This window comes from Mya arenaria, chromosome 12, assembly GCF_026914265.1.
Source record: "Mya arenaria isolate MELC-2E11 chromosome 12, ASM2691426v1".
Lineage (NCBI taxonomy): Eukaryota > Metazoa > Mollusca > Bivalvia > Myida > Myidae > Mya > Mya arenaria.
The window spans coordinates 37,362,572-37,390,304 of record NC_069133.1 but is presented as its reverse complement, the minus strand read 5'-3'; the positions used below and the strand labels follow the sequence as shown (position 1 = coordinate 37,390,304).

At 35.3% G+C, this 27,733-nt stretch overlaps 1 protein-coding gene across 4 annotated transcripts in view; it reads left to right on the top strand.

Annotated features, from left to right (window-relative positions):
* The window catches only part of LOC128211263 (E3 ubiquitin-protein ligase RNF38-like), a 51,993-nt gene extending 29,480 nt beyond the window's left edge, over positions 1–22,513 (top strand). For 2 of the 4 annotated variants that reach the window (XM_052915842.1, XM_052915844.1), the window contains 7 exons: positions 1,978–2,171; positions 10,816–10,984; positions 11,416–11,880; positions 12,215–12,382; positions 14,271–14,380; positions 14,566–14,872; positions 15,768–22,513. In XM_052915842.1, coding sequence (XP_052771802.1) covers positions 1,978–2,171; positions 10,816–10,984; positions 11,416–11,880; positions 12,215–12,382; positions 14,271–14,380; positions 14,566–14,872; positions 15,768–15,830 — 1,476 coding nt within the window. In that variant the 3' untranslated portion in view covers positions 15,831–22,513. Of the gene's footprint in view, positions 1–117; positions 725–1,977; positions 2,172–10,815; positions 10,985–11,415; positions 11,881–12,214; positions 12,383–14,270; positions 14,381–14,565; positions 14,873–15,767 lie in introns of those variants that run through there. The other 2 variants (XM_052915845.1, XM_052915843.1) reach the window with 2 other exon arrangements.
* The last annotated feature ends 5,220 nt before the right edge of the window (positions 22,514–27,733 follow it).

The window sequence follows — 27,733 nt, the reverse complement described above, 5'->3', positions numbered from 1 at the left end:
ATATATGCCTTCCCATTGTGTTTCTTGACATGGTATTCCAGCATTATGCTATGTGTGTACGTGTGGAAGCTTGACTCTTGCATTGAAGGATTGAAGCTTTAGCTGTAAACCGAGTGTGGTGTTAATTTATATGCAAACCCCTTGGCAAAAGTGGTATGAATACTTCATTGTGTGTCTTGACAACTCTGTCATGTGGACTTATCTGAATAACTTAAATATTCAGCTCGACAACTCGACCTGGCTTCGCTATACCCTGTTCATTGGCTGTGGTTTTATCGTTATATTGGTATAGCATAGCCCACATGTTGAATTGGAATACTATATAGCCTAGTGCGTAGAGAATATTGGCGATGTTATAGTTCGCTATATAGCTATACAGTACTTAAGTTTCGTTGAACACGAATGAATTGAATATAAGGCTTGCTGTATACTGTACTTGGGTGTTTTAAGTTTGGAGCAGAACTTGAAAGGACTTCAATGGGACATAATTTAGATATACTTTGAAGTTTTAAGCAAGGGGAAAAGGATTGGTTGTGTTTGTATGAATTATCTCGATCTGATACTGGCTGATATATCATTTAAGTGTTGCTCATATAGTACCTTACTAGGATGGTGTAAAGTTTGAATAGTCGTGAATTATCATATAAAACTTGTGGAAATCATTTATTTGAAAATGGATATACCTGAAACTATACCTGATGATTGGATTTTATTTCTGTCAAAGGTAACAACATTTGTTAACTTCATATAACTTCTAGAACATGTCTGTGTTATCAGTAACTGTATATACATTCTCATTGTATACTTAAGCAGAATGTACTGGTTTTCTGTACTGTTCATTGTTGGTAATTTAGTGTTATAGAATTTGCTCTTTGTAATTGTAAGAGAATTTGATAAATATGTATGTATGTATCTGTCCACAAAGAAAGACATAGGCTGATTTCTGTGTAGTTATATGCTTCAATGTTTTGAGCAGCGAATTAACAAAAGATAAACATTAATATTCATAAAGATTAAATTTTGTCGGTTAATTTTGCATCGCATGAAATCTCTTAGACTTTTATTATTAAACATTCTTCCTGCTTATTGAGGAAGAAAAATAAGATTTCTCTCAAGGCAAATGTTAGGGACCGAAAGAAACTTTCCTGTAAGGAAAATAACCCGGAGTTGTATTTCTCTCATGGAAACGGTGTATATATAGTTTTTGCTGTTATATGGACAATTTCTGTGATCATAAATGTTGCACACGTGGTGGTCGAGGCCCTAATAAAATGTCTTTATTGGTTCACTTATCTGAAACTCAAACCTGGACTATCGAGCCCCATTGGTTAGAACTCGCCTGGGTTGAATTTCTCGTCAGCTCGCACTTGATGTTAAGGACAGATTTCTATAAACTGAATGTAAGCATTCCTGCTTGGCTCAATTTTCTGAGGCATGAGGTATTTCCACTGGTCTCTGAGAGTTTGAGCCAATGGGGTTTGACTGTATTGAATACTTTTATTCATTGACAAATCAAAGATTTCAGGACAAAACAACTCTTAGGGCCTCAACATAGAATGTCAGTGAATGGGAAATTACAGCTAATCCAAGAAGACATCTTAGTTTCTAGTAACATCATTGTGGTTTCGCTATAAGGCAATTTATATGGCATTTTCACAACGGGCAGAGAAATTATTTTCTTTCAAAGCTGACTTTATTCTGATAAGATTTATCAAGAAATTCATGGTGAAAAAAGAGAGCAAATTTTAAAGTTGATTATTAAACCATGTGTATATGACTGTGAGATATTTATTTGCCAAGGTCTGTGAAAAAGATGTTAAATCTTTAGCTTCTGTTATGATTTTGAATTAGCTGCTGTTCCTGATTCTATTTGATAATTTGGCTTTTTTTTTCAGATTTGAGTTCATCACCTATCATATACAATTTAAACCACTGTCCCTAAAACTGAATTAACACCGTCTATCATTAAATTTTCAGAGTGAAAGCCCTTCCCGTAAGCGCCGCAAGACATCAGGCGGCATTGTGGATCTAACGAACACGTCCCCAAGTCCCCCGACATTGCCTGCACAATGTGAATCTGGACCCTCGGACAGCGTACGCTTAAGGCGGCGGAATCCTAGCCAGCGGCGACCATCGGGGGAACGTGCTCACACGCCAAGGGGTAGACGGAGGTAGGTTTACTGAAGTTTTTTAAGAGGTTGTTGCAGAACTATTGTTACTTCTGATTTATACTGACTTGTAGTTACAGCAGTAACACTCTCTTCTCACAAAGGCGTCCTGTGGGTTCAACTCCCAGCCTGTCAGAGCACATATGCATTTGGTTTGTGGACGTCACTTGGGTTTTCTCGAGGTATATACTCTGGTTCACCCCACATCACTAGACCACACTCTCACGCATAATAATGTGGCGACAAGAGTGAATCATAGAATGTTGTAATGATTTGTTTCACAATCACTGTAAAATAAACAAGTTGAAACTGAACTGATAGTTTGGTACAAATAAGTTGATAAATTTAGATGTTCTGGTGTTTACTGTGTGCAAAATAATCAGTATTCTGGAAGGCAATTATGGCTGCCAAACTTTGGCTAGACTCCTAGATTTTCCGAATTCAGTTGTGTCTTAATATTTTGTACTCAATAACTTCTAAAATAGTTAAGGGTCCAAATTCTCTTCAAAGGGAAAGAATTTTATATTCGAATCAAGTCCTAAATTTATGTGGAAGTTTTTGTTTTGTTTATATATATTATTGTCATAAACAACATTTCCCCTATCATTTATGCCTTAAAGACCATGTGTTCATTGCATTAACGATCCTATCATACCTTTTTGGATAAATTTTTTTTGTGTAGAAAAAATATCCTTTTCCGAAGCAAAAGTTGAATACTTCAGCTAAGAAAAATTCAGGATGATTTCGCAAGTAAAACATTCATTTCTATAAATTTGTTAGTCAGATCGACATAGTGTTTAACTGAAATTCTTCAGCTTAGGATATTTTCTTGTGTTTACGTCAATAACATTATAGGCCCCCAATTTATGACTAACAAAATTCAGTCGTTCCCAAAAAACACATGTTTGCTGTTTGATGGTTATGTCCTGAAAGTAAACTTGGATTAATTGCTAGTACACCAACTAAAGTCAGAGCTGGTTGTCACTGCTTGTAGTACGTTTGTTGATAGTTTTATGCGCTGGATGTATGTCAGACAAACACATTTATGTAGCTAAATATAGGGTTTCACTTGCAAACTAAACGTATATTGTAGGTCGTATGAATATATCTGTTCATTTTGTGATAACTACTCGAATACATAACTGAAAAAAATTGTAGTGAAAATATTTGTGGTCATATATATAAATAATTACAAACTAAATATGTTTTATAAAATGAAGTATATCTTTCACAACTGAAAATATATGTAGTAAAAATGTTTGTGATTATATATTAATAGTTACAAACTAAATACATTTTATCATGAGGCAATTTTAACTTTATGTCAGAGTGAATTTATGATTCTTTTATGGTTAATATTTAAAACAACTGTTATATATTTTCTAAAAGAAAAAGTAGAAGAAAAAGGAAATCCAGAAATATGATATTACATTGAACTTTTATTTTGCGATAAGCTATTTATTTTCAGAGGCTTAGTTTTAAATACCTAACATAACATTGCATCATAGACAATCCAGCCAGCAGTCTAAACCAGGCTTTAAGATTGACTAAGTTTGTCAATGTCTAAACCAGGCTTTGAAGATTGACCTACTTTGTCACAATACTGACAAAATAATTGACCTTATTTGCCTCTAACTATGTTGACAGTTCAATATCATCTATAAAATGTTTACAGAGGCTTGCCCAAGGGTTATTTTTGTCCAGTCCTGAGAAAGGAAATGAATTGATGTTGTCATGCATTTCAATGTTTGTGTCGGTGAAGAATTATTATATTAATGAAACAAAAATCTGCAAAATGTTATATATGTTATAGTGATTTTTCATAAATTTAGCACAGTGATTGTCTTGACATTCTTTGCAAATTTAAAATCTGAACATTAAAATGTAAACCTGGACTAAAAATACACCTCAAGCAAAATTTGCAGCTCATCAGAGGCCATTCCGAGGACTTATAAATGTCTTATAAAGACATCTTTTCAGTCAGTCAATAAATTCATGTTGTAAAATTCGATTAACATTAACTCAGAAGCTGTAAAGCTTGAGGGAAATAGTTAGACTTTATACAAAGTTGCAGAGATGTGAAGATTGTTCAATTTTCTCTGACAAATATTCAAGAAAAAATTTAATCTCATACCATGTGGTTTCTGTGGAGACCATTTTCAATAAACAACTTCCATGCTCAAACATAAGGAAGGGAGATAACTGTTTCAAGGCGATTAAATATTAAAGCTTCGGGGATTGAATATTAATTCTAGACATTTCAATCAATGCGCAAAATTGACAGAGGCCCATAGTTTTGCCGTCTCCCATCCGCATGCATGCACTTTTCTCCTTTCAAAATTAATACAGCTGTTGCATCGAATCCATTTTTCTGAAACAAATATCATTTTCAGTGCAAACACTCTCTTTCACTTGGAGGCATTATTTACAAATATTAAATCTTGCAGCGATGCAACATGGGACACTGTTTTTTTAGATCCGCCGGTTAAAAATATGGTGCCAGCTTTCACAGCTGCTGCAGCAGGGAGATTTTATTCAGGCAATTTTTTGTTTGTTTTACAAGTACTCTATTATTGATTAACCTGAGCCCACATTTTAATCCCAGTTTAAAAGGGATTCTTGCGTAAATTTTGGAATGAAAGGAAAACTGTTTTGTTGGCTTCTAATCTTACAGCATTTCATCCATCAAAATACACCCTCTAATCTCTGAAATGAACGAATTGATTCTTTCCCTTTCATTCCTAAATAGACCCAAGAATTCAAATAATCACAAAAAAAATAAGCTCCTCCGAGCTTTTCCTCTTGTTGTTGGTTGCGATGGCATACAAAAACATTAACCGTTGCCATAACCCAAAAACTGTTCAAGACATATATGTTATGAAACTTGGTACACTTGTTAACAGAGAAAATAACAGAGAAAAAACACACAACAGCAAGCCCATAAATTTGGCTTCAATAATTTTTCCTTTTTTCAACTGAAAACCCCCAATAACAACTCCTTTAATAGCTGAGGGTTGGCATTTGCTTTGCTGTGATTCGTTATGAAAAATATCATGTTGAATATATTTTCCTCCATAGAAACAAAAATCTCTAACATTTATTATAATCTATGTCATAAGCAAGAAACTTTAAATCCCTAAAAAGTTTGACTTATTTCATTAAATCATTGAAAGCTGAAAAAAGTACTGGTAGTATAATTTCTGAAAAAAATTGGACCCATCTGTTGTAGGGATGGGGATTTCTTTTTCAAATTTTCATCTCTGATATTGATTCAGAGGCCCTCCCAGCTCTTACCAGGGATGGAAATAATTCCCCTGAATGTTTGATGGAAACGCGTGGCCTGCCGAGCCAGAAAATGAGAAGTGTGAAGGAAAATGGATTCTTGTTCTGCAGCCTATTGATTATTTGATAGAACATGATCAGGCAATCGCCTTGGTTGAAAATCATGTGCACTCACAGTCGGCAGTTGAAATATAGATAATTGAAGGGGGGGGAAAAACCCAAAATGTTTAGAGTGAATTTTGGATATATTTATTTTAAAATTAAAATTGGCATTAATTGTGTGTTTTATCAAGAAAAAAACCCGAGTTATGTCTTGAAGTATAATTTATGGAGCTGAACCATTATTATGTGTTAATAACGATTGCTTAAAAATAAATGATAACTGGTAAGCTCCTAGTTGACTGGTTATTGATTCTCACCTAAGCGACCCGGTTCTATTCTAGCACACCGGATAGGCATTTCTGGTGAATTCAGCCGTGCTGGAAAACTCCATCTGGCATCCCCCCATGCCAGATGCGTCACGCTCTGTGACGCAATACTTTCAATTTCTTTTATAATACACTTTATGTAATCATAATATGACTTTACAAAAATGAACTTTAAAACCCCCCAAAATAACCCTATAAAGACGTAATTTCGAAGGAACTTATTGATGTCTGCAGTGAATAAAAATTACTGCACGTCATGACGTCAGTAAACATCATCGCACACGCTTTTTGGTGATGTGTACAAAAATGCGTTTTTTTATGTACTTTCTTCACAAAAAATGTAATGTAATGTATGCTAGAAAAAATATCTATCATGTGTGTCCGTTCCGGATAGAAAAATCCGACCCTCGGGCACGCTGCGTAGCCGGTAACTCGGCAAGCCTCGTTACCTGGCAACGCAGGTGCCCTCGGGTCAGATTTTTCTATCCGGAACGGGAACACATGACAGATATTATTATTCCTGGCTTGGGTGCATGTGAGTTTGGTTTGTGGTCACCAGGCCTGACAAGTGGGTTTCTTTTGGTACTCCAGTTTCACCCACAACACAAGACCACACTCTCAAGTAACATCATGCCAACAAGAGTGATTAATATAATGTTACAATCGTTGTAAAATAAATTAGTTTAAAATAAACTAATCTTCTGAAAACATAGTATGCATACACAAGGACTTTTTTGGCCTTTACTTTTTGTTTTTAGACCTAGCAGCATCTTTGAAAGTTTGATATTGGCAAGAATTTGAAAACTTAAAGATGTTGTCATGAAACTTGGTTTAAATGTTCACTATGACAGTTGGACCATGTGTATTAAGTCCCATAACTCTGGCTTAAGTAGCTTTAAAGAAATTATATATTGAAAAACAACAACAGCCTGAGCTAGCAAAGTTTGTCTTTATGAATGAGATTAAAGCTACGATTGTCATGAGCAAAATGGCTGTGTGACTGGGCTTAGTAGACAGTTTATTAGTAGGTAGCCTATTTTTCAAAAAAAAGAGAGCTATTGTCATAGTCTTTATGTTGTTTGTCATTGGCGGCGTTGTTGCGCAAATCCATAAACCTTAGCCACAGCTTGAAAGAGAATTTGAATGAAATTTGTTAAAAACATGTTTCCATGACGATACATACAAGTTCAATAAGGCCTGTAACTTTGGATTGCATAATTATTGAGTCATTTCGAATGAAAAAAAACGACACAAACATAGGCGTTTGCTTGCCAGCATTCTTGTCGCTAATCATCATCATGATAGTGTTCTGTATAATGGAGGTGTGTGCATGGTGGAAAATCAATTGGAAAAATGAGTCCATCTCGGCCTTTGTTTACCATATACATTTATAGCCACACATTGGGTTGCCTTCCTTTGCACAAACTCGGAGACCAGTCCATCTCTATCTTTGTTTACCATGTGTACATTATAGCCTCACATCTGGTTGTCTCCCTTTGCACAAACTCTGAAACCAGTCCATCTCTATCCTTTGTTTACCATATACATTATAGTCTCCCATCAGGTTGCCTCCCTTTGCGCAAACTCTGAAACCAGTCTGAACAAATATTGAAGCTTCATTCCTGTTTTATAAGAATCAACATGATTGTGTGTTGAGTATAATTTAGTGAATGTTTTCTTGCCAATTCGGCCACTGTACCAGCTTTTGTATTTTTCAAAAAAGAAAGAAAAAAGAACTTGGCTTTTGATGAATAATTGAAACAAAGAACAGATTTAGACCATCTTGATTGGCGGACATTTCATTTTGGAAAAAAATCTTTTTATTCAAAAGATGTTGATTTTTTTTTTACTTATGTAATTTAAGTTGAAACAAAGACACTTGTGGGGTCTTGGTGAAGGTTACGTGTGAAGTGTATTGTTGTAGTAATTATGGCTTAAAAACTATTTGTAATTGTTTTGTAAAGTTTTTCTCAATTTTATATATTACTTCTGCATTTAAATAATGTTACTCCTGGCGTAGCTTTATCTCGCTTTCTGATGCAACTATACAGTATATGTTGATTATGCTAATTTTAGCTTGTCAGGGCCCATAACTCTGGTTTAAGTAATTTATGGTTTAAGCCAGGTTTTTAAAAGGACAGATTATCTGCTGCAGAAAAAGGACAGAGTTCTAAGGGAGAAAAGAGCACTTTGTGTCTGGCAGTGAAGAATTTGAACTGAATTAATTTTACAAAAATAGTAGAAATTGTGCTTAATTGAAGTAATCATACGTTTCAACTGCCGAATGTGTCAAGTTTGTATGACTTTGTAATAATATGTTAAGTTTTAATCAAAACAAAAGAAATTTTCAACTATCTTAAGCATTTTATTCTATGAAGGCAGGAGGGTACACATGATCTCCATGAGGGCAGAAAGGTTCTACCAAAAAATGACAGGGTGCACCACCCTACCATAATTCTATAGCTAAAACCTTATATAATTGTTGACGAATACGTCCTTGGTTTGACTGGGAAAAAACAAACTTGTGTTGGGGTACACCCGGCCTCTCTTGTTCTGTATTATAATTGCAGCCTTGAACATATTTAGTTTATTTTTTTGTTCAGTGTTATTCAGCAGATAGATATAAAACACTAAAAAACAGACTTTTGCCTGAAATTGCAAACATTTTTCTTTTTATGTAATTGTTATACATTTTTCTCATGGAAGTAAACAGTATAATACTTTATTATGTTACTTTTTTATATATATAAAAACTGGTACTTTGAATATGTAGTACAATTTTTGCGATGAAAAACACCAAAACATTATGATCAGACTTTTGCCTGAATTTGCAAATATATTTCCATTCATATAATGATTATTTATCATTGGAGAATTATAATATTGCTCAAGGCAAAAAGAAATTGTCATAACGTGGTTTAGGTATAAAATATATGATTTTATGAATAAAATACGGCAATCTGTGGTAATATGAATAATGTATGAATAGAATATTGCAAATGTGTGTTAAATACTGAAGCATTCATGGACAAAGGGAAAATCTCACGAGGAAAACACTGAAACATTCATCGGCAAAGGAAAAAATCTCACAAGGAAATTGCAAAATTATTTTTTAATTAATGAATATTACAGCTCATGTGTCTTCATGAATTACAGATTTTCACTACAAGGCCAAAAGAATGTGATTTGTTTTGTTTAACAGATATTGGCGGAGAAAAATTGGTGCTGGTAGGCGAAAAACAAATAAAAAAATACTGAAGAGAAGCAACCCATTTCTCCCCCTTTTCAAACATTAGTTCTTACAGTGTAAACTCTAAGCTTAAGTTGAAGAAAAAAATACACCGTAAAGTATTGATTATACATAATTGTTTTATTCTGTTGGAAGTTGTCATAGAAAGCATATCATGTCTTTGCGTTGTCTGATGTCAAATGTCTTCAATAGAATGCATATTTAAAAAATAAATAAATAAGTAAATTAGAAACAGGAGTGAACACATTTTTCGAAAAAAGAGGTAAAACTGATGAATAAAGTCTTGTTTGGTGTGGCCTAAGTAAGAAATGTAAGGTGATTAACTGACTTATTTGGGTTCAGTGTCCTTGGGAAGATGGATAATAATTTTTTCTTCATTGAAAATAGGCTGTCTTGTAGTACTTAGTTTATAATATTTATGTGTCTGTAGGGAAATTGGCACATCAGGCTTGTGTAGAAGCTTGTTTTGTGAAAGTATGAAGAGTTCATATCTCCATGGTAGAGCTTTGCCATTGAACATGGTTCATATGTCTACTAAGGGCTATGTCATTAAGCAGAGTTTATACATGTCATCTAAAGAGCTTTTTCACTGAATAAGCGTCATCAATATATAGAGCTTTGTCTTCAGTGAGTAAGGTTCATATATCTATAATAGAGCTTCGTCATTGGGGCAAGTTCATATGTCTACTAAGAGCTTCGTCAATGAGCTGGGTTCATATGTCTTATAGAGATTCTTCATTATCAGGGTTCATATAACTATAGAGCTTCCTCAATAAGCAGGGTTGATACGTCTATAGAGCTTCCTCATTGAGCAGGGTTTATATAGCTATAGAGCTTGTCAATGGTCAGGGTTGATCCATCTATAGAGCTTCATCATTGAGCATGGTTAATAGGTCTATAGAGCTTTGTCAATGAGCAGGGTTCATATGTCTACAGAGCTTCCTCATTGAGCAGGGTTCATATGTCTACAGAGCTTCCTCATTGGGCAGGGTTCATATGTCTACAGAGCTTCCTCAATGAGCAGGGTTCATATGTCTACAGAGCTTCCTCAAAGAGCAGGGTTTACATGCCTGATAGAGCTTCCTCATTGAGCAGGGTTTATATAACTACAGAGCTTCCTCATTGAGCAGGGTTCATATGTCTACTAAGAGCTTCATCAATGAGCATGGTTTACATGCCTGATAGAGCTTCCTGATTGAGCAGGGTTTATATAACTACAGAGCTTCCTCATTGAGCAGGGTTTACATGCCTGATAGAGCTTCCTGATTGAGCAGGGTTTATATAACTATAGAGCTTCGTCAATGAGCAGGGTTTACATGCCTGATAGAGCTTCCTGATTGAGCAGGCTTTATATAACTATAGAGCTTCCTCAATGAGCAGGGTTTACATGCCTGATAGAGCTTCCTCATTGAGCAGGGTTCATATGTCTACAGAGCTTCCTCACTGAGCAGGGTTTACATGCCTGATAAAGCTTCCTCATTGAGCAGGGTTCATATTACTATAGAACTTCATAAAAAAACCAGGGTTCATATGTCTATCGAGCTCCATTGAGCCTGGTTCATATATCTATAGAGCTTTGTCTTTGTTGCTGAGCTGTATAGAATAATTCATATATATTAATTCTATAGAAATTATTTACTATCTGTGTCTGATCCAAGCTTAATCCATCCTACTATTTTTCTTACAGTCCGGGTACACTAAGAAGGTCAGCGCGAGACCGTCACCCAGGTGGTGCCCGGGGGGAGGGGTCCCCGGAGAGACGGGCATTCCAACCCCCTTTGGCGACCCCACACATCCATCCTGCAGCCTTGCCCCTTCAGCAACATCAGACACAGCTCTTGCTGGATGTAGAGTCGGTGAGTTTAAGAGTGACCATGCATGTGCGCTACTTGGAGTGATTATGTAATTGAAATATAAAATGCATAATGATATACATAAACAATGTCATAGTTTGAGTTAGATGTATTAAAAAATTAATTCAGAGATAAGCTCTTAGTTTTAGGCAGATATCAGATAAAAAAAACTTAAATTTAGTACCAATGTTCTACTTCATATTTTTATCTTAATTCATTGTTTTATTTATTTTTTTTATAATACTTATTAATCATTTTCCCATCTCTGACATTAACCTAATAATATAATGATGCTTTATATTATTTGCCTGGCAAAACATTTTTTTATTATACACAAATTGATGTTTTGATATGTAAACAAACAACACCAGGGGTGTGATTTTTACATTACAGCTTTAGGATAGTGATATTCATGCCCTATGTAATTGCTGTAGCATATGTTGCAGGTACAGGCCGCCGCTCCAATGAACCTTGCACCTTACGCCATGCCAATATGTACGGGACCACATGGAATGCCGGTGTGCACAACTGCCGCCCGAATTCCCGTCTGTGCTGCAGGAAACGGGCAGCCAACATGGTCGTTTCCAGCCGCGTGCAACATACAGCACATTCCTGCGTGCAATCTTCCGCAGTTTCCCTTGACGACGCATCACCATCCAAGTGTTCCGCACATGTTTTCTATGGCTCACCATCCCCAGCCACACCCTGCTCACCACCAGCCTTCCCGCCCACACGGTGCCCAGCAACAACAGCATCATCATCATCAGCATCAGCAGCAGCAACAACAGCAACAACAACAACATCAACAACAACGGGTTCACTATCATAATCAACAGCATCATCATCATCAACAACAGCAACATCAACAGCCTCATTTAAATAGAAATCATCACCCACAGGTAATTGTTGATGTAAAACTGTTTGAATTTTATTATGATATTCGGAATTTTCCCGGTATTTAGTGACTGCCACCCTGACTTCTATTTATTATGCTCACGCAATTGTTACCGAAGCTTATAGCTTATAGAATCTCCCTGCAGTACTAGTTTCCACTTTGTTTAACAAGAATCCATTACCCAGGGTTCCCAAAAACCTATAAGTTTAGGGGAAAAGTAGGAATTATGAAGAATCAATTCAATATCTGGAAAGGTTGCTCAAATATAGAGAAAAAAATAGAAATCATTCCATTTATGAACAACCTAATATAATGGTTTATTCATGTTGTTTTTTCAGCGTCGCCCAGAAGATGAGGGTAGCCTATTGGAGCGACTCCATGCCCGCGCTCCACCGCCCTACCCGCTGAACCCAGGGAGGGGATATCCCCACCCACCAACTCTCACCCCGTCACCACCTCTCATTCTTCAGGAGCCTGCTGTACACCCGGCGCCTCATGACATTTTTGTAAGTGCTATTGTATGATTTTGGCCTTACTTTCTAAGGTTCTAAAGCTTGCACCATTATGAATTGTCTATTATTAGTTATTTGGTGTGATATTGACCCACTACGGAAAAATGGGGGGTCTGTGAAATTTATAGGGGGCGAGGCGTTAGCAAAAATGTTAAAACTATGAGTGGATAAATGGCGGCCATTTTTGTCGACTATTGACTTTACTGACCCACTATAGAAAAATAGTGGGTCACCATGTGACTTCTCTTATCCAATGAAAAAGTCAGAAACTAGTGGTAGGTGAATAATAATATACTGAATCCAAATCCAGCATTTGTTATTTTAAACTTTATTTATTTGACAAATAGCATACAAATATACATACATTATTATGAATAGAGATGAAATACATACACAGTGTATTCAAGGATTAGAGCCAGGGCAATCATGTGACTAGTGAATCTCTCCATTGGTTGATCAGTTATGAATATTTTGGCGCCCTGTCCATTAAGGATCAGTTAATAATTTTGTTACATCTATATTAAGTTATTGATTGCCTTTTCGTTTTATTTCTGACCAAGCATGATTGTTTAATTTTGTTGATGATAAAATTTGTCTACAATAGCTCCATGTTGAAATGATCCTGAAATTTTTATCTTTAATTTTGAAGAATTTGAAGATTTTTTGTGATTTTTTTTATATCTTTCTCAGATAAATTTCTTTTAAACTCCTGCCAACTATTTGCTCTTGCGGCTAGTAAACAAAAAACGTAAAAGGGACATTTTTTGGAGTACATGATGAAAATGTTCTTTCATTGAAGTATGAATGATTTGGTTGCTGTTTTTTTTGCCGATAAATCATCGAACCGTGAACTAAACAATCTCAGTTTGTAAATAATCTTCCTGTTTGTTTTGGATCCTGTTAAGAGATTCTGGTCAAGGGTGGTTAGGAGATGAGAATGTATAATGTTACAGATTGAGCTCGATCCTAGAAATGGTTAAATGCTCTTGAAATAAATTAGCACTAGGGATACTGCGACCTTCCTGTGCGATTGTTACGCACGCATGGTATACTGTGACTGACGTGGGCATTGTTATGTACATATGAGATACTGTAACCTTGTTGTGCGATTGTTATGTACGCACAGTATACAGAGAGGGTCTTGAGCTTTGTTATGTACATATAAGGTACTCGAACCTTCTTGTGCGGTTGTTATGAACACGTGGAATGTTATGAACACGTGGGATGACGAGACCTTCTATTGCGGTTGTTAAGTACATGAGGGATGCTGTAATTTTCCTTCATGGATGTTGTTAATAATAAGAACAATTTTTATAGAGTTATATGACTAATGAGTTTTTCCTGGTAAACATATTATGTTTGAAATGTACTATAAGGAGTTCAATAGGCGGGGATGGGATTTGTCTGCAGAAATCCGCGGATCCCATGGCGGCACGGACCATAGAAACCAGACCCTCATAGAAATGCCATGCCAATCATATCCCTGATGGCTGTTTATAATTATCTCAATTTTGTTAAAGAATCCTTAAAAAAGCTAAATAGAATTTAAAAAATACTTGAAAAAAGAGTCTCTGTTAAAAGTACTTGTCCTGTTAAAAATTAAGTTGTAGTTGATAACTGGGAATATATAAGTGTGTTTCTATGCCCATTTCGCATGGAGTTTTCAAAAATCAAAATATAAAAGCAGCAAGAAATTTGGTAAGCCTTAACTTGACTTGAAACCAGATATCAAACTAGCTCTTCACTAAAACATCAAGAGTATGTAAGATGTTTTACTTATACGCTTGCAGGGCCCATTCCATGGGTTATACTGATGTTTTACTTATACATTTGCAGGGCCCATTCCAGAGGTAATACTGATGTTTTACTTATATACTTGCAGGGCCCATTCCAGAGGTTATACGCCCACCACCAGAGGTCGCTGGGTCGACGGTCCATGAGGAATTTTCCCCCACCACCTCAGCCCTACCCTGGCTTCCTACTTCACTTCCTGTAAGTAGTTGTAAGATTATAGTCCATCGTTCAAATGAAAGTTTCATTATTTTACCAGTAGTATTTTAGGAAACTTCATAAAGTAGCTTTTATTTGGCATAACTTTTGAGACAAGCTGTTCCTCGTAAATCTATAAGAATAAATACTCTTAATGAATTAATTTTCAACTCCACTCTACGTTTTAGGGCAATGTTGGGAAATCCCCCAATGCCTCCATTTGGCCGAGAAGTCGTCCATGACGAAGCGACAGAAGAAAACTATGAGGCCCTACTCAATCTTGCGGAACGACTCGGAGACGCAAAGCCTAAAGGACTGTGTAGAATGGAGATCGAACAACTTCCTGCCTACCGCTTTAACGGGGAAAATCTACGCAATGGTGCAGATCAGACGTCGTGTGTCGTCTGCATGTGTGAGTTTGAGAATCGACAGATGTTACGAGTACTACCATGCTATCATGAGTTCCACGCAAAGTGTATCGACAAATGGCTGAAGGTAGGTTTTGTTATGTGTATAATGAAAGAATACATAACAGTCATCAAAATTAGACAGAAACAAGCCCAATTTCTTTAGTGCTTGGCATGATTATTTTTTTAACCAGCCCGGCTATATAAAACCTAGGATTTTAGCAAGCCTGGAAAGTATTTAACCAGTGCAGGGCTTGTCGGCTTGTGCTATTTTGACTGCTGTTGTATTAGATAATTGTCCACATTCTATAAAGTATAGTTGGTAACCTGAGTGAATATTTGAAATTTCAAAAATGCTGAAAATAAAATGTTTCTCAGTTGAAACGCAATTTTTACAATCCATTTTATATGACAAATGTTTTTCTTTTTCTCTGGTAAATAGTAAGGTAGGTAAGAATTCAGGCTTGTTCATCTTAAAGTGTGATTGCCATGACTGCATGTTTGACCTTTAGACATTTGGTTATAACATGATATATTTGCACCTTTGAGCCTCAGCTGCCAATGTTAATAACATTTTTCAAGGGTTCTGAAGCTCTGGATTAACCATGAAATCAGGATTGAAAACTTTTAACTTCAGATTATTGTATAGTTGTAATGATTGTAATTTTGCTCAGACACTTGCATATAAAAAAGTAGGAATTAACTTGAAATGAATATGAATGACCTTGGAAACAATTCCAAAAGAGGTTTTAGCCCCTGTACCTTGCTTTGGGCATAAATCCCTCATACTCAAACATACCCCCTGCTATCTTTCAGGATTGACAATATCAGCAATGAGAACCCCTTTGTTAAACTTAAACTGATGAACTTTTTTTAGTGTTATGCACATCACGTTGAACAAATTTTATTTTTGCATTAATATGCATGTTGCGTGTTATCCTTGTTTTCAATTACATCCAATTTGTGTTCGTCTTCCTTTACAGACAAACAGAACATGTCCAATTTGCAGAGCAGACGCATCAGAAATAGGCAGCCAATCGGATTAATCCTGGCCATGCAGAAGATCAGTGGTGCATTGAAATTTTCATGCATCGTAAAATTTGCAAATTAATGTGCTAAATGTGTCTATACACTATTATGTTCTGTACTTATACTCTGTACCTGAAAGCACATGATTGAAATGTGGGGTTTTGTGTAACTGTCGGAAAGCTTCTCAAAAAAAGTGCTTCGTTACACTATAGCTGTTGTGTTTTGAAATTATGTGCTTGTGTTTAATTGTTATAATTCTTGTACAATGGTTATGTGAAGTTGTAATGTAATATTTTGACATTTTTTTGGTATTAATTTTGTATTAAATGTAAAATTATATTAGTAATTTCCGGTTAAATTCTATATTAAATACGTTAATTTGTCCATATTTAAATTCTGTTAAAATTGCTCATTTTTCATCTTGTAGCTTTTGTTTATATTTTGTTTAACAATTAAATCTTGATCCGCATGAAGACATTTCATATATTGTACTTTTAAGGCCAGAGAAGAATAATTTTTGAATTAACGTCTGCATTGAATTTGAAAAAGATGGGATGAATGGATTTTATTTTTGAATTCTTTCTTGACATGGGTTCAACTTAAACGTTGAAATATTGGCATTATTTCTCTATTTTTTCTACTATTTCTGTTGAGGCCAAAATTTTGTTCTTAAAAAAAAGTGAGGGGAGCTTGTTTCAAGTTGGGAAGGTGGGGGAATGAGAGTATATATATATTTTTTTTTGGCCTCATTTAAAATTCTATAATTACAAATTAAATACTTCTATCGGAAAATATTAGATCTTTGTATTTCCTGTATAGCTAGTGTACTATATAACAGCTTGAGAAATGATAAAAGGCGTTCAAGCATAATTTATTTTATTTATCACTATTTGTAACGAGTACAAGAATAATTCCATCAGGCCACATTTTATTAATTATTTGTTTGGCATTTCCCAACTTCCATTTTTTTCCTTAACCATTGGAGAGGCTAAAAATAAAGTTGGGTTGCTGGTATATTTGTATATCAGTTGGAAAATGCCAAAAAACTAAATATTTTTTTTATTGTGGCCTCAGTGTATTTAAAGTAGCCTTCAAGGCTTTAGTGCTTAGAAATTAGCAGATTAGACAGGAGAATTAAATTGTTTATGTTGAAGAAATTACCATTGAGTATTCATACATAATTTTATACACTAATAGTATATTGGAGAAATATTTGACTACACCAAGTTTTGTTATCATAAAACAATGCAAGTTTCGGTAGCATTACAGAAATATATTACAGTCGAACCCCATTGGCTCGAACTTCCAGGGACCAGCGAAAATACTTTGAGCCTCGGAAAATTAAGCCAAGTGGGAATGTTAACCTTCAGTAGAAATAAATTGGTCCATTACATCCAGTTCGGGCCAATGAGAAGTTCGAGTCAACGAGGAGTTCGAGCCAATGGGGTTCGACTGTACATTGTTTTAATTTTTAAACTATTGTTTCCTTAAGAAGAACACCAATGTTTCTTAATTGTTATGTTGTTTTTGTTTGTTTGGAATACCGAAAAAATGACTGTTTAATAATAATATATAATTTGGTTTAAAATAATTCAATTGTCATGTTCCAATAAAATTACAAGAAAGTTGTTTATCTGGAGTAACAAGTAATACAATTTTGTGGTTGTTTCGCTCTTGATTTCTTTTTCTTTTCTTTTTATTCTTTGATTGGTCAAGTTTTTGTGAGGCAAAAGAAGGTTCAAAAACTGTACCTGTTTAATGTTCGAAGAATGATTTTTTCCCCCGTTATTTCCCTTTTTTAAAATCTTTGATTGGTTCAAGTTTTCTTTGAGGCAAAAGAATTATCAAAAACTGTGCCTGTTTAATGTTTCATTAAATTAAACTCACCATGAAAAATTGTTCGCGTTTCATTTAGCTTTTATTTCCATTCTTTTTGTTCAGGTAAGCGATTCATGTTATAAGTTCATTACGTTTGTTCACTCTTTGTTCATCCTCTGTTATTGATTGATGTTAATGATGATGATAAATGTTGTGTTGACGCTGAGTTAAACTGTTTTGCATTATTGCAAATTGTTCTTTTTAAAAATCTTTGTCGATTACCATTGGTATTGTATGTTATTTCATTTCAGATTATATCCCCATTTTAGTTATTACGGAAATTGTTTGTTTATTGTGAAAGCACTTTTATTTGTTGCTTTATCGTAAAAAAACCTTTTTCATAGCACTTTGTTTAAAACTACTGAAGAATGTTTCAATTTTGCGGAATACGTGTTTGCTATTTCTTGATTGATTCTGGCAATTTTCGCAAGCTTTAAAATTCCTGACGCCATAATTACATCATCGATAAACATTGATGAATTATTAACTCAGTAAAATAAAATTTGGAAATTTGCGTCCTTAGTGGTTTGCCAATAACAGCAAAGGTTTAACACTCACAAAATAGCAATTATCTACAGTATTTCTTTTTAAGAGATCTAACAACATAGGGAAGTTTTTTTGGACTATATACGGTACCAAACTTTGTGCACAATTGCGGAGTTGTAAAAAATGCAATTCACCTAAATCTGTTGGCCACGGCTGTATTTACAAATTTTAAAATCAAAATGTCATCTGCTGAAAATTTATTTCACAATTTGTATTTAATGAAATTCTACAACTAAAACCAAATTTTTCAAACCAAGTTTTGACAATGATTTTTATAATCATTACTTTTCAATTATCTCCTACTTTGTAAAGGTATGAAATTTTATGTAATCATGGGTAAAAATGCTAATAAAATTTTTAAATTTGAAAAACCTTTTTCAACCTTATTTACTAACCTGCTCTATATAACTTTTACTATGGTAGTAATTTTTGGGGTTTAAAGTTGTAAACCGAAAAACAAATACTAGACTTTTGAAATTGAATAAGATAAAAAGCTGCTTTTTTCACATGCAGTTATTTTGGGTGAATACTGTATACTACAAGACTTTAAACAATTGTGGAAATCTAGGATTTTAATGTAAAGCAGTTTTGATTGGTCCAAACCATAGGTGTCAGTATCTGTCAAGAGATGGTGGAAAAAGGTATATCCAGGTGGCTGTTACAATAAAGATCTAAGTCAATTTTAGGCATAAAAAGATCCTAGTGGCAGAGTTTCATAATTTTGCCACATATTTGAGTGAAATGAACAGCCCTGAAAATGAACACAAAGTTTAGGAAATAAAAACAATCAATGTATTTCCGTTTGTGAAGTTTAAACAGATTTAACCTAAAATTATAAATTGAAGTTACGACTGTTGAAACGGCCCCAATATTGTTATTTTTCATCATCGCTGATTGATACTGCCTTCTGTGGTATATACATGCTTTCACAATAATAATATGCTTGTTTGAACATTCTATTTTGTGAAGTCCTTTACGGCTAAAGAGAAACATACTATATTTGATATCAGTATTAGAAAAAAAGAATTTTGTTGTACAACCATAAAAAAAGAGAATATTATATATTTTATGTGGTTTGGTTGCCCAAATGGGAAAAAAATATTGTTTGTTTGAAAATCGTTAACAATGATATGACATGTTTACGATACCTGTTGATAACTTTTGAAATAATTATCATTATGTAAATTAAGGTGTCTGATACACAATTAAGTTAATTTTGTATGCTTGATGACCCCATTCTATTTTTGGTATCATTTCAAAGGGTTTATATGTAGAGAAATTATTAAAAATATACTGACACTAAAATTGCAAACAAGCTCACTGGTCTTTGAAGACATGTTTGTTTTTCTTTCAAATAAAAAACAAGAACATTTTCTATATTGGCATTTAGACAGCATTACCTACTCCAATGATAACAAACTAATATGGGATCCTAAAAGATGAAAAGATATAACATTATCTCTAATGATACAAGAAAACTATGTCTAGGATAATTGTTTGTTTCAGTGTAAGATCGTAATATATTTGACTGAGCGAGCACCAAAATTATGTTTCATGAGTGGTGTAGTGTTTGATTTGGAACCGAGGGCGGGCTTAAATTTCAATACAGTGAAAAATATCAAATTGATATTTTCACCGTTTGAAACCGTGAAATATCAATTTTATTTCACTGATAAATCTCTATAACTCACTTGAAAGCATATAATAAATGCTTACTTGTACATTAGACACCTTAAACTCCATCAGATTCTGATCATAGGCCAGTATATCTTAATTGTTTGCTTCCATAAAAGTCTTTGTGCTATATCTTCTAGCTTCAATATTTCTTTGACATTTTTTGTGTATTGGGTTGAATAGAGCAGACGAAAATTGTTGTATATGCATATATTACATGTATTGTCAATGTGTCACAAATTTTTACTATCAGAATTCCTCATACATGTAAAAAGAAAATGCAAATGAATTTTTTTTTCACAAGTTTCATTTAATTTTTATCCATTTCATATTTTAAGCGATTTTTTAGTCTCATTTCATATGGAAAATATGCATAATTTATCAGAAAAAATAATGATGCAACGTCAATTTTAAATGTCCATACACATGTGACATGCAATTATTCATGTTTAACATTGTCAAAATTGAATAGCTTTGTAAATATGAGCCCCTGCTAATTATAGGGTAATTTTTTTGTGTCTGTCGTAAACCTACTCTGAAATTTGAATTTATATGTAATGGTTGTTTCTAAGTTGAATATGTTTATGATTAATTTCTTTGTAAAATGTGGGTATATCATCTTGTGTATATGTTGTTTAAAGAATTTATAAAAGTTGTATTTTTAGAGAAGAAATGTCTTGAATATTCTTTGAACTATCATAATACGGTAATTATGTGAACATTTTTTTGTTTGAAAAGAAATATAATTATGTGAACTAAATCTACCTCGAATATTTCAGGTAAAAAGTATTGCTATTCTTTTTATAAGGTGACATTCTGATATAAAAACATTGTCAAGTAGTTGAGTATTAAACATTTTTTTTTATATAAAAGTAGATTGTAAGTATTAAAGCTGCACTGTCACAGATTGAAAGTTTTGAAAACTTCTTAATTGTTTGTCTTGGAATGAGCCTAACTGCGTAAATGTCTGAAAACCATTGATATAAGACAGCTGATAAAAGATAAGATAACAGTTTTTAATATTTATGCTCAAAAATTAATGTTTTATGGCTTAGGCTATGAGAAAATAAAAGAAAATTTGGGCAGTTTTCAAAACAATTGAGTTCAGGTTTTTGTATATGACTGATTTGAAAACACTGAAACAAAATTCAGCTGATTCTGAGACAAAAAATGAAAAAATTATCAAATTGGTCAATCTGTGAGACCGCAGCGTTAATTTTTTCCCTGTGTAATAGGTAGAAAATGAATATCAATCATACATCTTAAAATCATACAGATCCTTACAGTTGAAAACACCAATGCAAAAGATATTGGCTGTTATTTTGTTCGTGACATGGCACTGTTGTAAAGCCATTATCCGGGGGTTCTAAAATTCAGGATTTTAAGAGCTATTAACTTCAGACTATTGAATAGTTGTAAAGATTGTTGTTTTTTTTGTGGCAAATTTGCATCAGAAACAGTAGAAATTATCTAAAAGGAATATAAATGACTTTGGAAACAGTTTCAAATGTTAAAGCTCCTTTACCCTGCCCCTGCTTTGCAATCAATCTCACACACTCAAACAGACCCTGGGCTATTTTTCATGATAAACAATTATCAGCCAGTTTGACTAAGTAATAATTTTGTGCTCGAAACCTTGTTATTAAAAAATATGTTACTACGTTAATTTTTTTAACCACTTTTAAGCTCTCTAGAAAACAGTATTTAGAGTAACAATATTTTTTTATGATGCATTTCATGCTGTAAAATAACGATATGCACTCACACAGTCTTTTTGTGATTATTAAACCCAAGGGATGCAACTCTTATATCTTGAGCAAAATTTGTTTTCAGTTGTGAAACTCTATAATGTTTAAGTTAACAGGTGACCTGGCACCAGCTATCATCCCTAATATAGATTTAACTGTAGAAGTATTATTATTTTTTAATAAAATTAAAAGCTGATTTTTCAAAAATCAAGAAGGTATGTTTTTTAGATCAATTGGTGCATTATTGATTGACCTTTTTTTCTTCTACTGCATTACATCTGTTAAAATATGAAGTTCTTTAAGATAAAATGAATAAAAATGATAAAATGAAAAAAGTATATTTGGCCTATCTGTTTTTTAATAAAAAGTCAAGGTATTGTCATTTCTCTGGAATAGTCATCAGCTGTTTGAGTGTAATCTTGTAAACAATTGAATCCTACCCATAACACAAAAAAGAGATTCTAAACATACAAATGAAACTTGGTACATATGTTGTTAAAAACAAGGAAGCAAGGGCAATAGCATTTGGTTTTATATCTGTTGAGTTCTGCCCCTTTTTGACTGAAAGACTCAGAAACAGAAGAGGGTTGGCATTTGCGCTACGACGCTCTTGTTTGACTCTCGTTTGTAATAAATTACTGATCAGTTCATGTAAAAGAGTGTCATTATCATAAAAAGTGTAAAAATTCATGTTTAAGTGTTTGTTTTGTGGGCCCTGTACTAGCAAAAGTAGTCTGCTTGTTATTATACCCTTGCACTGTACGTAATGAAACTTAGTAAAACCCTTTATTTTGTTTTCTCAAATGTTTATATTGAAGATTCTTTTAAAAAGCAATAAATATATTCTTAACTGAGTCTGTTGTTTTAGTGCTTTTTCCTTATGCAGAGATGTGATTGACCTAGAAGCTGAAAGGCTGAAACCGTTTCAGGGATGGACTAGCTGTGGGAGTGGGGCACTTTGGGGGTCAAAGGGGGTGTGGCACCCTGCCCCAGAAGCAAAACTTGCTGTTTAGCGGGGCGCTTCGGGGGTCAAAGGGGGTGTGGCACCCTGCCCCAAAAACAAAAACAAAACGCTGTTTAGCGGGGCGCTTCGGGGGTCAAAGGGGGTGTGGCACCCTGCCCCAGAAGCAAAACTTGCTGTTTAGCGGGGCACTTCGGGGGTCAAAGGGGGTGTGGCACCCTGCCCCCAAAACAAAAACAAAACGCTGTTTAGCGGGGCACTTCGGGGGTCAAAGGGGGTGTGGCACCCTGCCCCAGAAGCAAAACTTGCTGTTTAGCGGGGCGCTTCGGGGGTCAAAGGGGGTGTGGCACCCTGCCCCAGAAGCAAAACCTGCTGTTTAGTGGGGCACTTCGGGGGTCAAAAGGGTGTGGCACCCTGCCCCAGAAGCAAAACTTGCTGTTTAGCGGGGCGCTTCGGGGGTCAAAGGGGGTGTGGCACCCTGCCCCAGAAGCAAAACCTGCTGTTTAGAAAATTCTTTTGAGCACTCTCCTGACTTCAAAATTGAAGCAAATTTGAGTGGAGTCCTTGGAGCCATTCGATCCGCTGAAAAAACACGAATCGGCATACATATTACATTCCTACTTATTCCATGTTGGAGGGTGAAATAAACCCAATCCCCTCTTGTGTATCGCATATTCCTTTCTTTCGGTACCTGTCACCAATATCAAATTATTTTACAAATCTGCTTACTGAATAATGGCAAGTATTAAGTTCCCTCTTACTTAAGTACCAACCTATTGAGAAAGGGGCAATACCTGATGAAGTAAGTTATGATATTAACATTAATTATGTCATGTGGGAATCTTTTGGCCTAAACTAGGAAAGGTCTGTCTGGAAAATAACTCCGAATTATGAGAACTGGTAATAATAATGAACTAATAATATGTCAACTTACTTTTGCACAAAAATCTACTTAAAATTATTGGGCCAAAAATCCTGTGATCTCACGTTTGTTTGATGTGGATTATCTTTCCCTGACACTTTTTAACTACCGTGTACTTAATGTTTGTTATATTGTATATATAAAGAACAAGAAAACGGTATATTGAGCCTGATTGAGCTTTTTGAGTATTGAGCGCAATATTTCATGAGTTTTGATAAGGAGCATAATTATGCGTTACCATCACTCGTAAGTGTTGGCCCTTGAACTGCTTCTAATTGATCAAACTGTGCATAAGGGGTATACAAATCATAATTTTATGCCTTTTTTGTTTTGGTCATTTGAGTCAAATGAGTTGAACATAATGATGCATGAAAATCAATGTTTCCTTTTTGTATCTATCCGGTGTAAACCTATATTGTGTCCCTTTAAATAGACATTTGATGCCCTTCCTCACCCTGCTGTTGTAAGTCCTATACATGCCATATCCCCATGCAGGGGCCCCGGAATTTCGATCTTTTCCCGGGACATATTTTGTTCTGCAAGTGCATAATAGTATGACATGACAGTTTCATAAGAATATGATGATATATAATATACTTCTGTATGTCCAAAAAGGTAAAGGTTTTCATAGCAATAAGTACATGTGAATACATTTCATACTTGAGCCTATTTTTAGCTCACCTGTCACTGTGTGACATGGTGAGCTTTTGTGATTGCCTTTTGTCCGGCGTCCGGCGTGCGGCGTCCATCAACAATTTACTTAAAAGACATCTCCTCCTTAACCGCTGGGCCAATATTAATAAAACTTCATAGGGATGTTCCTTGGGTGGTCTTCTATCAAAGTTGTTCAAAGAATTCAATTCCATGCAGAACTCTGGTTGCCATGGCAAACAAAAGGGAAAACTTTAAAAATCTTCTTCTCCCAAACCACAAGACTTAGGCCGTTGATATATGGTAGGTAGGATCACCAAATGGTCCTCTACAAAGATTGTTCAAATTATGGCCCTGGGGTCAAAATTGGCCCCGCCCCGGGGGGTCTTAGGTTTTCTCTATATGTTTATAGTGAAAACCTTAAAAAATCTTCTCCTCTGAACTTACTTGGCCTAGAGCTCAGATATTTGGCATGATTCATCGTCTAGTGGACCTCTACAAAGTTTGTTCAAATTATGGCCCTTGGGTCAAAATTGGCCCCGCCCCAGGGGGTCATGGGTTTTCTCTATATGTTTATAGTGAAAACTTAAAAAATCTTCTCCTCTGAACTTACTTGGCCTAGAGCTTAGATATTTGGCATGATTCATCGTCTAGTGGACCTCTACAAAGTTTGTTCAAATTATGGGCCTGGGATCAAAATTGGCCCCGCCCCGGGGGGTCATGGGTTTTCTCTATATGTTTATAGAGAAAACTTAAAAAATCTTCTCCTCTGAACTTACTTGGCCTAGAGCTTAGATATTTGGCATGATTCATCGTCTAGTGGACCTCTACAAAGTTTGTTCAAATTATGGCCCTGGGGTCAAAATTGGCCCCGCCCCGGGGGGTCATGTGTTTTCTCTATATGTTTATAGTGAAAACCTTAAAAAATCTTCTCCTCTGAACTTACTTGGCCTAGAGCTTAGATATTTGGCATGATTCATCGTCTAGTGGACATTTACAAAGATTGTTCAAATTATGGGCCTTGGGTCAAAATTGGCCCCGCCCTGGGGGGTCATGGGTTTTCTCTATATGTTTATAGTGAAAACTTCAAAAATCATCTCCTCTGAACTTACTTGGCCTAGTGCTTAGATATTTGGCATGATTCATCGTCTAGTGGACCTCTACAAAGTTTGTTCAAATTATGGCCTTGGTGTCAAAATTGGCCCCGCCCCGGGGGGGTCATGGGTATTCTCTATATGTTTAGAGTTAAAACTTCAAAAATCTTCTCCTCTGAACTTACTTGGACTAGAGCTTAGATATTTGGCATGATTCATCGTCTAGTGGACCTTTACAAAGATTGTTCAAATTATGGCCCTTGGTGTCAAAATTGGCCCCGCCCCGGGGGTCATGGGTTTTCTCTAAATGTTTATAGTGAAAACTTCCAAAAATCTTCTCCTCTGAACTTTCTTGGCCTAGAGCTTAGATATTTGGCATGATTCATCATCTAGTGGACCTCTACAAAGTTTGTTCAAATTATGGCCCTGGGGTCAAAATTGGCCCCGCCCCGGGGGGTCATGGGTTTTCTCTATATGTTTATAGTGAAAACCTTAAAAAATCTTCTCCTCTGAACTTACTTGGCCTAGAGCTTAGATATTTGGCATGATTCATCGTCTAGTGGACCTCTACAAAGATTGTTCAAATTATGGCCTTGGGGTCAAAATTGGCCCATCCCCGGGGGGTCATGGGTTTTCTCTATATGTTTATAGTGAAAACTTAAAAAATCTTCTCCTCTGAACTTACTTGGACTAGAGCTTAGATATTTCGCATGATTCATCGTCTAGTGGACCTTTACAAAGATTGTTCAAATTATGGCCTTGGGGTCAACCCGGGGGGTCATGGGTTTTCTCTATATGTTTATAGTAAAAACTTAAAAAATCTTCTCCTTTGAACTTACTTGGACTAGAGCTTAGATATTTGGCATGATTCATCGTCTAGTGGACCTCTACAAAGATTGTTCAAATTATGGCCTTGGGGTCAAAATTGGCCCCGCCCCAGGGGGTCATGGGTATACTTAATATGTTTATAGTAAAAAAAAAAAAATCTTCTCCTCTTAACTTACTTGGACTAGAGCTTAGATATTTGGCATGATTCATCGTCTAGTGGACCTCTACAAAGATTGTTCAAATTATGGCCCTGGGGTCAAAATTGGCCCCGCCCCTGGGGGGTCATGGGTTTTCTCTATATGTTAATAGTAAAAAAAATCAAAAAATCTCCTCTGAACTTACGTTGCTTAGAGCTTAGATATTTGGCATGATTCATCGTCTAGTGGACCTCTACAAAGATTGTTCAGATTATGGCCATGGGGTCAAAATTGGCCCCGCCCCGGGGGGTTAGGGTATTCTCTATATGTTTATAGTTAAAACTTAAAAAATCTTCTCCTCTGAACTTACTTGGACTAGAGCTTAGATATTTGGCATGATTCATCGTCTAGTGGACCTCTACAAAGATTGTTCAAATTATGGACTTGGGGTCAAAATTGGCCCCGCCCCCTTGGGGGTCATGGGTTTTCTCTATATGTTTATAGTGAAAACTTCAAAAATCATCTCCTCTGAACTTACGTTGCTTAGAGCTTAGATATTTGGCATGATTCATCGTCTAGTGGACCTTTACAAAGTTAGTTCAAATTATGGCCCTGGGGTCAAAATTGGCCACACCCCGGGGCTGATGGGTTTTCTCTATATGTGTTATAGTGAAAACTTAAAAAATCTTCTCCGAACTCACAAAGACAAGTAACGTCTTAATTTAAACTGGATAACATATTTAGTACACATACCAATTTTCAATATGGGCCACATACAACAATTAATAACAAATAAACATATATAGATACACACGTAAAATCAAGTAGTGACAAGAGCTTAGATATTTGGCATGATATATCATCTAGTTGACTTGTACCAATATTGTTCAATCTTTGGCCCTGGGGTCAAAAAATGGCCCCACCCGGGCGGTCATGGGTTTCCTTATATATGTATATGATGAAAACTTAAAAAATCTTCTTCTCCGAAACCAAAAGGTGAAGGCCTTAGATATTTGGTATGAAACATCGTTTATCGGACCACTATTAAGATTGTTCAAACTTTAGCCCTGGGGTCAAAATTGGCCACGCCCCGTGTTCATAGGCTTAGGTTTTCAATATTTGTATATAATGGAAGAATGTGCAATATATGACAGGTGAGCGATTCAGGGCCATTTGGCCCTCTTGTTTTGTATTTCGCCAATTTAGACCTGCTAGAAAAATACCCTTGAATACTACCAAAACCCCCCTTAATTTTCAGCCTTTCTGAACAAATCCCCTGGAATGGTCTCCAGAAATATGGCATGTATGAACGCCCCTACAGCCAGCACTGTAGCGAGCAATAGGTTTACCCGTTGTGTCAATATGTAAAAAAAAAAAAAAAAAACTGGACCCTTAAGTATCAAAGTATCACAAGAAGTATGCAAGCTGGGTTCATTGAAAGTTGGGAAGAGGAAAATACAATGTTTATGCGTGTCAATTTA